Source organism: Engraulis encrasicolus, chromosome 22, assembly GCF_034702125.1.
Source record: "Engraulis encrasicolus isolate BLACKSEA-1 chromosome 22, IST_EnEncr_1.0, whole genome shotgun sequence".
In the NCBI taxonomy this organism is placed as follows: Eukaryota; Metazoa; Chordata; class Actinopteri; order Clupeiformes; family Engraulidae; genus Engraulis; species Engraulis encrasicolus.
The window spans coordinates 34389322-34403792 of NC_085878.1; the positions used below are offsets into that span (position 1 = coordinate 34389322).

A 14471-nucleotide genomic window follows, 5' to 3' on the forward strand; every position below is an offset into this window, starting at 1 on the left:
AAATCAAGAGGGCTTCGCGACCCACTGTGGATCTTTGGCGACCATAAGTTGGGTCCTGACCCATAGGTTAGGAACCCCTGCTCTATCCCAATATGATATGCTCCATAATAGTTTCTTTTTATTGATACCTGCCAATGCATGTACCACCCTGCATTGTGTTTGTACAATAGTGTGGTTAAACCATATAACAAATTAAACAAATGTGGCGGGGTGTATATAAGCATTTATTAACTGTGTTTTAATTGCATGGCTTTTTGAAGCTGGTTCTGCACATCGGATCCTCTGTGGTGGTAGGATGCAGGCAGCAGCGTACTGTGCACATCTTTCAGCTGTTAAGCTTACTATACAAATCTATTTTTAAAAAATAATTAAAATGAACATGAACATAATGAAGCATCACTGGTATATATAGAGTAACTATAACATTTCAGTGTAGTAAAATGTCTACATTTGTTTAAAAAGGAAAACCCATGAACATCCTTCTCAAAAAAGTTTTGGGTGCAGGACTACAAAGTCAAATGACAACTGAAAATTAAGTCTGCTCACTAAGCTCCTGTTTTACTTAATTAATGTGATGAGCTTGAAGTGCACTTCTGTCATTTTCAGTTTTCAAATGTTTTTAAGTCATCCATTAAATCTGCAGAAAGTATGGGGGTGTAGACTCACTTGTGTAATACACTATAGATGTCTAAACAGGACTTGTCCAAGTCCTTGGTCATGTGTACCTGCTGCAGTGTACGCACGTCTTCAGACACCTCCGCTGTAAAAATAAAATAATCTATGAGTGTGATGAGAATATGTCACTGTTTGGTACACCAACAACACTTAACATACTTATGTCGTTTACATTATTTACCTCAACATTAAGTAGCTGAACTTGTATTAGTGTCAGGTTCATGGGAAGGAAAACACAATAGATAAGGAGATGGGCTGCTCGTGTTTCAAAAGCATGCTACCTAATCAGTGAAAATCATGGGGTGGTAGTTTCATGGTGTTGGCATGCATATCTGTCAATAGAATTGGTACCCTTGTAATTATTGAAGATATGTGGCTACTGACAAACGCTGAGAGTTTACTACGCTTGATCTATACTTTTATCCATCCAATTACTTTTTGTCCCTTCAAAATTGGGAGGCACATGTAAAAATAAGTGAAAAGTCGCTTTGGATGCAAGCATTGGCTGAGTGTATGCTGGGTGTACACCCGGGTCTTACATGGGTACTAATCCATAGATGGCTGCAGGCTGGTCAGGTCCTCAGTTGTGCATGGCAACAGTGGCTGGTCACTGTTTTATGGGGCCATCTTCTCAGGTCAGAGAGTCAACCTTAATGATGTTTACTATGGTGAAGTGGCGTGTACTGTATTTTCAGACATCTGTAAAGAAAAACAAACGAAGGGTGATGAGAACAACATATATTTCATTACTATGTATTACTAATATATAAACACATGCAGAGTAAGCAGATGATGGTGTTTAGCCTTACAATTGGAAGGAATCTGGTCTTAAGTCAAGCGTATACTTTAGGGATTTGAAACGTAGGCCTACCTGACAGTGAGTCCTGGCTGTGTTTTCCAGGTGAAGTGTGGTTTGTTGTTTGCCTTCTGTTGAAACATGTTACAATGAAACCATGTCACAGTGAGGAAAGGAATGTTTCTACACTAGTCATCAGTAGGCCTGCAATCGTCAACATTACTGACAGTTTGCTGGCACTTGCATTTCACTCAGTACAGTCAACATTAATGACGCCATTTGCTATGTGAAATCGTCGTACTGTACATTTTCAACTAATTTAAGGATTTGCAAACTGGCAACACAGAATAACAAACAATATTCACGGAGACAACATTTTTTCTTAAGGAGGAACACAGCATAACTAGGATTTGAAACTTTTCCGACAGTGGTGGCCATAGTGCCAGAATGGCCAGTGAAATGTTTACAGCATCGTGAATGAATATGTAAGATTTGGCTAACGGTACGGAAGGATGAATCCATACACCATGCACTGCACGCCAAACACATTATGACAGTTTGCTTTAAGCAAAGCAGTCAACAATGACAATTAAGTTACTTGACAAACCGACAGATCATCACAAAGATCTGAAAGCATCAGCTTGCCTTTGGGCTAATAACAAGCTAGCATTGTCGTACGTGTTTGTTAAAACAAAGCTAGTCATTTTGGTCAATCAGCCACGTATACAAGCTTTTATGTTTACTTACCAACAATAGAGGAGCTTACTTACAGAATACGGAGAAGTACATCCAAAGTAGACAACAAAAGCATATTTGTGGGGAAAGTGTACCAAACAATTAAATAATCCATCGCAGTGATGAAGCTGTTGAAAGCAGAGCTTTTGAAAGTAATGCAGCAGGGAGAGAGGGGCTTCCCCTGGAAGCACGAGACTCGAGACTCCCTGCCTGTCAATCAACAATATTCTAAGAAATGGCAACAAACATCCATAGATCACAATGTAAAGTAATGCAACTTTCTAAATTAAATGTGGTCATTTAAAACTATTTTTGCTGCTAAATCAAAAATATAGGGTGCTGGGTTGTTTAGGAGGGAGGGGAGACTACCGTTTTAACGAAACAGGGCCGACTCGGCAAGAATTGCCTAGGAACTACATGGCTTCAAGTCCACCATAGAGATACATGGAAAAAGGCGCTCTACTTCCTTCTTCCGCCCCAAAATCGTCCCATGTCCCGCCCCCAGCCGTTGCTTCACAACGCATCGAACATCCGCAGTCTAGTTATAATAGAAGTCTGTGCTCAGCTGTATTCTTCTCAACGCCCCCGTACACCTCCCCAATGCCCTCTGGGGGGCTGTACCGCCCCCGTTGAGAAACACTAATATAGCTCCTTGTGCACATCATCCTTTCATGATTGGTGGATTAGCAGGAGCAGACATCTCCCGCCTGTCTGTCTAGCACACACTGGTCCACTGTGTGTGTGTGTGTGTGTGTGTGTGTGTGTGTGTGTGTGTGTGTGTGTGTGTGTGTGTGTGTGTGTGTGTGTGTGTGTGTGCGTGCCGTGCTTGCATGTAGTGTGTGTGCGTGCCGTGCTTGCATGCAGCGTGTGTGCGTGCATGCCTGTGTGTGTGTGTGTGTGTGTGTGTGTGTGTATGTGTGTGTGTGTGTGTGTGTGTGTGTGTGTGTGTGTGCGTGCGTGTGCGTGCCGTGCTTGCATGTAGCGTGTGTGCGTGCCGTGCTTGCATGCAGCGTGTGTGCGTGCGTGCAGCGTGCCTGTGTGTGTGTGTGTGTGTGTGTGTGTGTGTGTGTGTGTGTGTGTGTGTGTGTGTGTGTGTGTGTGTGTGAGTGTGTGTGTGTGTGTGCGTGTGTGTGCGTGCCGTGCTTGCATGTAGCATGTGTGCGTGCCGTGCTTGCATGCAGCGTGTGTGCGTGCGTGCAGCGTGCCTGTGTGTGTGTGTGTGTGTGTGTGTGTGTGTGTGTGTGTGTGTGTGTGTGTGTGTGTCTGTGTGTGTGTGTGTGTGTGTGTGTGTGTGTGTAGGTAAATAAAGAAGACATTTTACATGGTTCCTCCTAAAACTTAATAAATGTGACATCAATTAACTATAATGCAAATGCTAATGATTGAGTAATGAAAAGCAGCCCAGGTCCATACAGCATCCTTTTCAGCAAATGTCAGTGTCATTAAGAAAACAACTGTGTAGAGGCTTACTATTGAAAGTGCCAGCTCTCAACACGGCCAGGATTTACATATAAGTCTATAACTCCAAATTACTTCACCATCGTCCCTGCCGTGGCTCAGACGGTGGGGCGCTGCGCTGGTGCGCCAGGGAGCCGGTTCGATTCCGGCCCGAGGTCATTTCCCGAACCTCCCTCGTCTCTCTCTTCCACTCATTTCCTGTCCCACTCTTCACTGTCCTGTCCTAGTAAAGGACAGGGCTAAAAAAACGACCATCCATCACCATCCATCAATGTATGACCTTCATGTCTAATTTCTAATTCGGAGGTGACTGCAGTGTTTTGTTGATAGTGGGTAAGGATATTGTGATTTCTCACACTGACATGCAAACGTCAAATTTCAAGGTTTTTAAATAACACTACCTTGTCTCTGAGGTAAGTACCTGTACCTGTGTCAAAAGTAAAAGTAAAAGTAAATTCATGGTGTAAGTACAACCCTAACACGTGATATTAGCTATTACACCAATTTACTCCATTACCCAATAAGGTAGATAGACTGTATTGTTACTGAAAAACACTAAAAACCTAACAAGAACCCACCACCACAAATATGATCCATCCAGCAGAGAGTCAGCTGATCGTAAGACAAGTACACAGGTCTACTAGTTACTCAGATAAGTTACATGTGACGATAGGGAACTGTGTTTCTTTTTTTTTTTTTTTTTACTTTACTTTTATTTTGACATCTCTGGGACTGGTTCTAGCCGTCAATGAAGACTTGAAAGCAAGGCTAAACTGGGACCACAAACCGTCCTCAGCATTTTTTACATAGATCAGGCCACTCCCACCCCCATACTACAATTATAATGGGCTCAGACCACTGCATAGATCTAAATTGTGGGCCGGTCTTTCAGGGAAAACGCATCGACCCTGAGAACTGTTGGTCCACCAGGGAAATACCTTGTATGCCAGATTATCAATCCAGCCCTGCTTAAAAGGAAGATGCACCCCTTCTACCTGGAGAAAAGGCTATAGTCATTTTTTTTCGTATTTTTTCCTTTTGTCAGTGAAGACACCAAATTGGGCCTGAACAGATTGGTGTGATTCATTGTCATTAGGCCTCCACAGAATTTTGTTACATGCCCAAAGTAAATAGGCCATATCGCAACAGCTAGACGCACGGTCTGACAGGGAAAGTGATGTCCCTATGCTGTAATTAACTGCACACGCTCACAGCTGCCAGAAATAGTCATAAGAGAAATGTATGTTTGCACCCACAACTGTCATGTTCTCTTCCAGATGACGGTAAAAAATATAGGAGGCAGAAATGCAAACACTGAAGATACTTTTTCATATGACAAGCAATAACACAAGACAGCCAACATAGAGTCAATGTCAAATAGGCCAACAGTATATATTTGCCAAGCGGAGGTTTCACTGGACACAATACACATATTGAGCCCTACATCTATAAGACGCTCACTACTCACTAGTCACCACTCTTCACTGGATGCTGCTGCCCAGGAATGGGCTGGCCATCTGGCATAGCGGGCATTTCCCGGTGGGCCCTGCACCCTTGTGGGCCCCTGTTTTCAGAAATTAACATTTCTGAAAATAGGGGCCCACAAGGGTGCAGGGCCCACCGGTAAGTCAGTTCTGCGCCGCTAATTATGAGGGGGCCCTTAAAAACCAAAAGTGCCCTGGCCCTATTCCTCCCCCAGTCCAGCCCTGCTGCTGCCAGTCAAGGACTCAAGAAGAAGAGATGAGCGAGGGGATGAAAACACACCATAATAAATGAAGTGAAACTGACAAGGGAGCTGTCATTCATATTTCTGAAATGGCCTGTCTTGAAAGTCGTGTTTTTTGGATACCATGATATACTCTATCCACTGTATCTGTGGCATACAAATTTAAATGTGCCCGTTTTACGTGACAGAATAGGCCGAGAGACTTTCTCTTGCACCGTTGACAGTAGGGTAATATTGTATGGCCCAAGTAGAATGGAGGTGGCCTGCACGCCTTGAATCTTTGTTTGCAGGTACAGCTATCTCAATGTAAATCACTTGAAAATTATAGAAGAAGGGCAACACTGCTACAATTACAGTCAAGGGCCCTAACGTAGCTGATATGGTAGGGCACATGTTTACCACTCTGCCGACCCGGGTTGGATTCCCGGTCCGGGTCCTTTGCCAGTCCTTCCCCATTTCTCTCTCTCAGCTCACTTCCTGTCTCTCCTCCACTATCCTGTCTCACAGAAATCATTAAAAGAAAAGCCCCCTAGAAAATGTTCTTTTTTAAAAAAAAAAAACAATTACGGTCAAGGTTTTAATGTGAAAGCTGACATTTCGGTCTGACCAAAACGTCAGCTTTCACATTAAAACCTTGACCGTAATTGTAGCAGTTTTGCGCTTCTTCTATAATTTTCAATTGTATGGCCCAACATCCTGTTTATGCACATGTGCTGCCCAGATAACTTGTTCAACGGGGAGAATAGGTTTGTATTTTTGTCCAAAAAATGAATGACAACTGCTGTGTGCTCACAAAATTATTACTGCCAAAAGGCCTCCAAATGAGCCAGGTGCACTGGACTCAACACTGTTTACCACCATTGTTAGTGCCAAGTTAGTGCGCACTGGAGCTAGTACATTTTGGCGCATCAGTTTGTTACTCTCCTCAGCAGTGACAGTGTAGTGCAGGGGTGGGGAACATATGTTTTGAGGGACATTTATGGCCCTTGAGACAGTCTTATCCAGTCCCCGGTATCATTTTAATGTTTTGCAGCTATACATGAAATATGACATGCTTTGTAAAGGAAATGTATACATTACATTTGCAATACAATTAAGTTATATTTCAGGGGACCTAGAGAAGGTGGGGTCAGTTGTAAATGTGGTTGCTTTCAATATGCCTAAAGTGCAGGCAGGTGCAAATGCTGGTTTGTTCATAGTGCGGCCCTTGGATGGCTTGTATGGCACTTGGAGGAATTTGAAGTGGCCCCTTGTATGAAAAAGGTTCCCCTACCCTGGTGTAGTGGTATGATATCAATGCAAAAATGATCTCCAATGTGCTGATACTAACTGCACAAAACACAGTTCTGACCCAGAGGCCTCAGTCACACCTATTCAAAGGTTGAAAACTTGCCCTGGATTAGTAGCTATTTGAAAACATCTCTAATGTAGCCCACACCATACACTCTGGATATGATATACAATACCTTGAATCATAAAATGTTGCAGTTCCAGATGGCAGTGTGTTAAACATTGTTGGTCTTTATTTGCACACCAAAAAATTATGCTGTGTTGCCATAATGCCAAATCTGACCTGGGCTACTTTCTGTAGGCTACCTGTCCTATAGAGAAATTAAAATGGAGGTCATCAATGAACATGCCTTTTCAAACAGCACTGGCTGCAGTTGTTGTAGTACTAGTAGGTCTTATGGTGTCTGTAAAATAGCCATAAAACAAAGCCATGTCACAAGGCATTGAAATGAAAATCAAAACGGCTCCTTTAAGACGATTGAAGGGCTCATATGCAACGTCACGACCGTACGTCATCATTGTGAGACGATCATCCACAAGCAGAAGCATGACAACGAAAATGACAACTTGACAACTTGAAATCCTTGACTGGTAAAAACTAGAATTTGTAGATGGTGGCGACGCATTTAGACCGACATTCATTGCAGTGTGTGGCAGCTTCGTTACCTGGTTTGGTCAACTTTGAAGTGGAAAATGCAAGCTCTAAGGTTTGGGCGAACTGTGTTATCATGTTCTTGCAGACGACTTTCAGAACCCACATGTACGCACAATGTGGCACAAAAGCTTATGTCCACAACACCTACGGAACCAGTTGTCATTCGTATCCCCAAACCTATGCTCGACCGTGTTGAAAGAACCCGGGAAACCAGACGGAGAACGACCGGTAAGGTCCCTGTCATCACAGCTGGTAGACTGTTAGTTAAGAGCAAGAACTCTCTTCTCAATCAGTCAGTGGGGTTTACTTTGGGTAAATTTGAAGAGACGCGCTTGTGCTCCAAAGGATGGAAACATAAAAAGTCGTTCGGTGACTATTTTACCATAAACAGCACTCAGACTGTCCCACCATTCATCACAGAGGGCGAGCAGGAGGACGCGAACACAAACAAGTCCTCGTTTGCCAAATTCCGCATTCATCACGCATTGGTGGAGGCTTTGCGTCGGGAGAACATAATCCATCCTACATCGGTGCAGAGCGAGGTCATCCCGAAGCTGTTGCGCGGTCATAACGTCCTGTGCGCAGCTGAGACTGGGAGCGGTAAAACGCTCACATACCTTCTGCCCATAATTCATGATCTGCAGAGCAGGAAGGAAATCCAAAACGAGACTAACACCCATGCTCTTATTTTGGTGCCGTCACGAGAGCTGGCAACCCAAGTGTTGTCGGTGTCACGAATGCTGGGCAAAGAATTCGATCTGAATGTAAGAGTGCTTGGTGGTGGTAGGGGTGTGGGCCACATCAAGGCAGCCTTCACCCATGGCGAACCAGACATCCTTGTGTCCACCCCTGGGGCTCTCTTGAAAGCACTGCCGAGGAATTATGTGAATCTGAGCAAACTCAGATTTTTCGTAATCGACGAAGCCGACACCATGTTCGACCCAAGCTTTGCAGGCATGCTTGAGCGAATCTTACACAGGACAGATGTGGCTTCCACTCTAGCCGAGACCCGAGGCCTGTTTCCCAAAGCCCAGATGGTGTTGGTGGGAGCGACGTTTCCTGAGGGAGTGGGTGAGGTCCTCAACAATGTCACCGACCTGGGGAGCATCCTGACCATCAAAAGCCAGAGGCTGCACCACCTGATGCCCCATGTAAAGCAGACCTTTGTGAAGGTGCGAGGAGCAGATAAGCTGCTGGAGCTGAGTCACGCCTTGAAGAAGGTGGAACAGGAGGACGGGGTCGGCGTGCTGGTCTTCTGTAACTCCGCGTCCACCGTGAACTGGCTGGGATTCGCCCTGGAGGACCTGGGAGTTCGCCACGTGCGCCTGCAAGGTGCCATGCCTGCCTCCATGAGGCAGGACATCTTCAAGAACTTCCAGAAGGGCGTCGTCAACGTGCTGGTGTGCACCGACATTGCCTCCCGAGGACTGGACACCCGCGGGGTGAAGCTGATCGTGAACTATGACTTTCCCGAGAGCCACACGGACTACATCCATCGCGCAGGGAGAGTGGGGAGAGCGGGCGGGCAGGCTGATGGGCAGGTGCTGAGCTTCGTCACCCACAAGTGGGACGTGGAGCTGGTGCAGAAGATGGAGATCGCAGCCCGGAGGAGAACCAGCCTGCCTGGCCTGGAGTCTGAAATCCACAAGCCTTCTCCAAAAATTGATGATGTTGATGATGATCATCATCCTCAAAACAAGTGATGCTCTTGTTCCCCTGACTGTCTAGTCTTTTTTTTACAGATATTATTTTGGTCTTTTAGACTCTGCTATGGAAAGGACAGTACGAGAGGTAGACAGGAAGCGAATGGGGAGAGAGACGGGGAGAGGTCGACAAAGGACCCGGGCCGGGAATCGAACCCAGGGCAGCCGTAAGGCAGGCGAGTGCCCCACCAGATGGCCACGGCAGGGCCCCTGACTGTCTAGTCCATTGTATCAGGTTGCTAATGTCTTTTGTTTAATGAAAATGTTTTTGATTCTGGCGAACAGTATGTAAACAGAATGTTTGGTGTAATTAAGTGGAGCAGTGGAATATTCAGGCTCTACCATTTATTTCTGATACTCTTTAGTTAGGAAATGGATCGCACTCAGTTTTTTCTTCTTTCTTGTTATTTTCTTTTTATTTAAACAAAAAGAAAATAACAAGAAAGAAGAAAAAACTGAGTGCGATCCATTTCCTAACTACCGGTACTTGATTACTTCAGAGACGCACCAACAAGACGGAAGAGCGCTGTGTGTGGAAGATAACCTTTCTGATAGTCTTTACCTTATAATGAAATGATATATTAAAATATAACAGATGGCAACACTTAAACACAGTTGAAATGTTTAAATTAATTGACCTTCATTTGGGATTGTAAGAATTCACTTCACTCACAGAAAATAATTTCTTTGGTGTTTTAAAATAAGATCTTGATGTATCCATACATACACCACAAAAAAGTAAAGAGACCAGACAATATTACAGTATTACTTTCATTTTATTGAGGTTGGTATATATTGTTCATTTGGCAGGTTTCACTCTTCTCTCTTTAGTCTTGTCCTTGGTTTGTTTTCATTTAAAAAAAAGTATTAGCAGTACAGTTTACTGTGTTGAGCATGGTTCCTCAGGATAGTAACTGTAAGTCAAGCTGTTTTACTACCAACACATAACACCTTCAGAGTACGTTTTGCTGTACAAAAACACCATGAACCATTGTAACAACCTTACTTAAGTTAATCCTTATTTAAATATAGTCATGTACTTTTCTGCCTGCTCACACATCAAGTATTTTCACAGACAAAAGCTTGACACACAAGCTGTCGTTGCACATTTACAACACATGCAAGACTTCAAGCACAGTAAAGAACAAAACAAAAAACATCTCAATGCATCACATTTGCATACAAAGCACAGAGAATCATATGCAATTTGAATGATGAAATATGAGTTTTAATTATTCTGTAGTTGCTAGCCAGGACCTGCCCATACTTCATGTGATGCCACAGGAGTCTAGCGCGTCAAAAAAGCTATCTCTGCCTTTGCAGTTTTCCCAGAGAGATATGCAATTTGAAAATTGAGAAATTGTCAATGGTGCAGCTGAGAAGTAGAGCATATGAGTGTAATGTAATGAATGAGTGGTGGGATCATCAGTTAGGCCTACGTATATCAATATCGAATAGCATATGGAGGCCTTCGATAGATGAAGGATAAGCCCACTTTTGAGAAGGTACTTAGTAAGTGGAGTATGATTGGCTAAAAAATACCAGTTATTTTTGTGGTCACAATAGCCACACTAAATTTCAGCGGTAGAATTTCATGCTGGAAGAACTCAGGCGTTTATTTGCACAGTACATTTTCCCGAGTTTAAACTGGTTAGTATTTTTAAACATTTTATAATCTGGCTGGATTTGAAGGCTTATGTATGTTCCATTAAAAGAACAGTATTTATACTTTCTCTTTGCTTCTTGTAATTACAAAAAAATAAGTATATACACCTCTGGGATGTTAATCTCAATTGGCACGTGTCCTGGTATGTGACATCCCCTTCAATTTAAACGTTATAGCGCACCATTGTGTTCATCTTATTTGATAATGCCAGGTCTTTGGTTGTGCGCCATGAGCCTACAGCATCAAAGATCTTCATGTACTGTATGCGTGGGTCATTCAGAAAGTATGAGAAAGCATCCAGGTTTTTACAGTTTTAACAGTTGTCAATATTGTTTATTTACAGTATGGCTTTTTATGGCTTTATTGATAGGAGGACAGTATGAGATGCTGGCAGGAAGTGAGTGGGAGATAGAGATGAGGAGGATTGGGAAATGCATGCAAGCCCAAATGTGGGGGGCTTAATAATATGTTTTTATTATGCTTTTCAAGTAACATCAGTAAAATCACTATTCTGTTGTTTGACATTGGTCCTGATTCAACCTCAATATAACATTTTAATACAGATACATCTATTTTTATGGCTTTAGTAGTATTGTGGAAAAAAGCTTTTAATTTCCTGATTCAATACTATGTCATCTAGACAAAATGTCATTTTTAAGAGCAAAAACGACAAGAGTTTATTTGTATATCTTTTACAGCATTTTGTTAGTTGCCTATTTACAGACCTTTATAACCTATTGATATAGAAGTCCACTGGTCTGCCAGTCTTTTCAATATGTCATAATGCATTGGGTGTGGTTATACAGGTATATGTGCTTTATACAGCGTTAATGGGAAGAAGATGCTGAATTGTTAGACACCCAGGGACCATCTCAACATACAACCTTCCGTCCACTCCTTTTCCTTGTGGCCTCATGTTTCGCTGACGCCCCATGAGGAAGGTAACGCCCCAGTGTGTATTTGGTGTACGCAGACCGATGACGCAAGTCAGGTTACAGAGAAAACGAAGTTTCCCCACTATCAACCTAGGACTTTTCCCCATTCAACACCCTGATTGCAAATGGCAAAATTACCTTTGAATTGGGCTTTTGCGAGACATTGAATAAAACGTCAAACGTCAGCGATCACAGAGCATCACGCCACAAGCCAAAGTAGAGGGTGGTATGTATATCGAGTTGCACCCCAGGTGTGATTTCAACTCTGAGCAGTGTTACAGGAAGTATAGGCAGGCCCAGGCTGAAGACAAACAGGTTTTATGATAGTCCGATTACAGTCTAAACTTCAGTTGAAATCAGGGCTGCAAACAGCTCGTGCTGGACCCAAGACAAAATAATCTGAAAGAGCCCCCGCTTTCAATACAATGTTAAAGGTGTACTGTGTAATGTATTTTTTGTTGTTTATTTCCAGAATTCATGCTGGCCATTCACAAATGTTACCTCTTTCTCAAATACTTAGCCCCCACTAGCAAATTCTAAGTATTCATTATGACTCAGGAAAATTGCACTTTTCATACATGTCATACTAGTAAATATTAGTTTATTACTCAGTAAATATTCATGAATTCCGAATTTGGCAATATTCAGCAAAGTTTCAATGAGCACCATAGTACCACAATCCTACACAGTGCACACATGGCCCCCTCTCTCCATGAGCCCAAGACAACTGACCCCTTTTACCCCCGGTGGTCCTGGTCCTGAAATTATGCAGTTCCAACCAAGACAGTGCAGAGTGTGTACTCATCGAGAGAAGGGCAGACGACCAGATCTGCCCCTTTAGATTTCACCGTACACTGATGGATACAGTAACAGCAAACATGTTCGTCTACAGTTACTCTTGGGCAGTGATCCTTACTATGATACAGTCTAAGAAGGAATGTGTCATTTTTTGTGTGGAATCTGACACAACGCATGTATTATTCAGTTAAAATACTGTGTCTGGCATTTTATGTTAAAAATGGCACATGATTTATTTTAAGTGTATTTTAAATTTAGAACGTAGCCAGATACTCATCACAGACCAGGAATGTGTCTTGAATATGACTCAAAATCAGTTTTTATTTCATTGATTCCTTATTACACTATTATTACACCTTCCTTACACACATATGACACAGCTAACAATTGACACTAAATGTGTTGTCCCTGAGCAAGCACATTTTGTGTTATTTCTGACACATTGCTTTTGGAGTGTACCAGAGAGAATATTATTTCTTTCCTCCCTATTCTTTATATTTCCCAAAACAGTTCTTCATCTCACTGAACTATACACCTAGGCTACGATAAATATACAATAAAAGTCAGAGGTTTTTTGAGCAACAAAGGGTAGATTTGCATAATGCTTGCTGTGTCTTGAATGTCAAACGGGCTTCAGCAATCAATTTGAAACAGTCAAGGGAAATCACAACAGAAATGCCATGTCATTACGGTGCTCCATTGTCACATCATCAACATGAAAATGGCCGTCAGTTTTGAAGTACCGTACCAGCTCTTTTGCTTCAGACTGACAAATGGCTATGCACTACAGTGTGTGATCTTGGATCAAATCACTGCAGATCTGCGGTGCAATAAAAGCCAGTCCAAATGTTTCTCCACAGCACACTACCTTCTCCACGGGTGCTTTAGACACATATAAGACTAGTGCAAGTTCTGTGTGTGACGGTGTGACAAATGCTGTGTGTACTGTGGCGCATACAAGCCAGTCGCAGCGCTTCCATTTCACCCTCCCCTACTGCTTCATATGTACAGTTGGTGGCGTGTGTGTTGGACGTGACGTTTCGCACCACCTTTTCCACAGGTGGCAGTGCTCTGCTTTGCTTTTAGTCATGGGTAAGCAGGGGTAAGTTTGGGCAGTCATGGGTAAGCGTTTAAGACGTCAGACTTGTTGCCGGTTTGACTTGCGACCCGCCAGGTTGATGGGGGGAGTAATTAACCAGTGCTCTCCCCCATCCTCCTCCATGACTGAGGTACCCTGAGCATAGTACCATCCCGCCGCTTTGCTCCTTTAGGGCGCCATTGGGGGCTGCCCCCTTGCACGGGTGAGGCATAAAATGCAATTTAGTTGTCTGCAGTGTGCAGAATGAACACGTATGTGCTGTGGAGTGCTGTGTCACAATGACAATGGGAGTTGGAGTTTCCCAGGTGGGCTTTTTCACTTTCATACAAGCCAGTCGCAGTGCTTCCATTTCACTCTCCACTACTGCTTCATATGTACAGTGGGTGGTGTGTGTGTTGGAGGTGACATTATCCAGGCAGTTTCACACCACCTTCTTCAACGGTGGCAGTGCTCTGCTTTGCTTTTAGTTTAGACTAGTGTTTCTCAACGGGGGGCTCTACAGCACCCCAGGCGGTAATAGGGGGGGCCCTAGGGAGGCTGAGGCTTGGAGGGAGGGGTGCTTAGTTGGCAATGGGGGCCATTGGTCTTTTCTGATTTTTAATACTAAGGGGGGCGTTGGCAGACTTATGATGATGTCAATGGGGCGTTGGGAGGCTTATGATTAGGTGAAAGGGGCGCTTGTTAAAAAAAAAAAGTGAAGATTTTCATGACAAATGAGTAGTGCAGGTTGAGAACCACTGGTACAGACGGACAATTGAGCAGTGCAGGTTGTGGCAGTGTGACAAAATGAGTTGTAGTGTTCTCCAAGAGCCAATATGTCTCTGTGTGTGTGTTCCCCCGGCCACATGGCTCTCCTTGCTGCTTCATGTGGTGTTGGTAGACTGTGTGGAGCACATTGGGAGCCAGGTGTGTTTCCACATAGAGTTGCAGCTGTT

The 14471-nt window shown here is 43.5% G+C and overlaps 1 protein-coding gene across 1 annotated transcript; it reads left to right on the forward strand.

Annotated features, from left to right (window-relative positions):
- The first annotated feature begins 7194 nt into the window (after positions 1 to 7194).
- Positions 7195 to 9795, forward strand: ddx28 (DEAD (Asp-Glu-Ala-Asp) box polypeptide 28). Its single transcript, XM_063188901.1, has one exon. The coding sequence runs from the start codon at positions 7374 to 7376 to the stop codon at positions 9036 to 9038; it is 1665 nt and encodes a 554-aa protein (XP_063044971.1). The 5' UTR covers positions 7195 to 7373; the 3' UTR covers positions 9039 to 9795.
- Positions 9796 to 14471: the final 4676 nt, after the last annotated feature.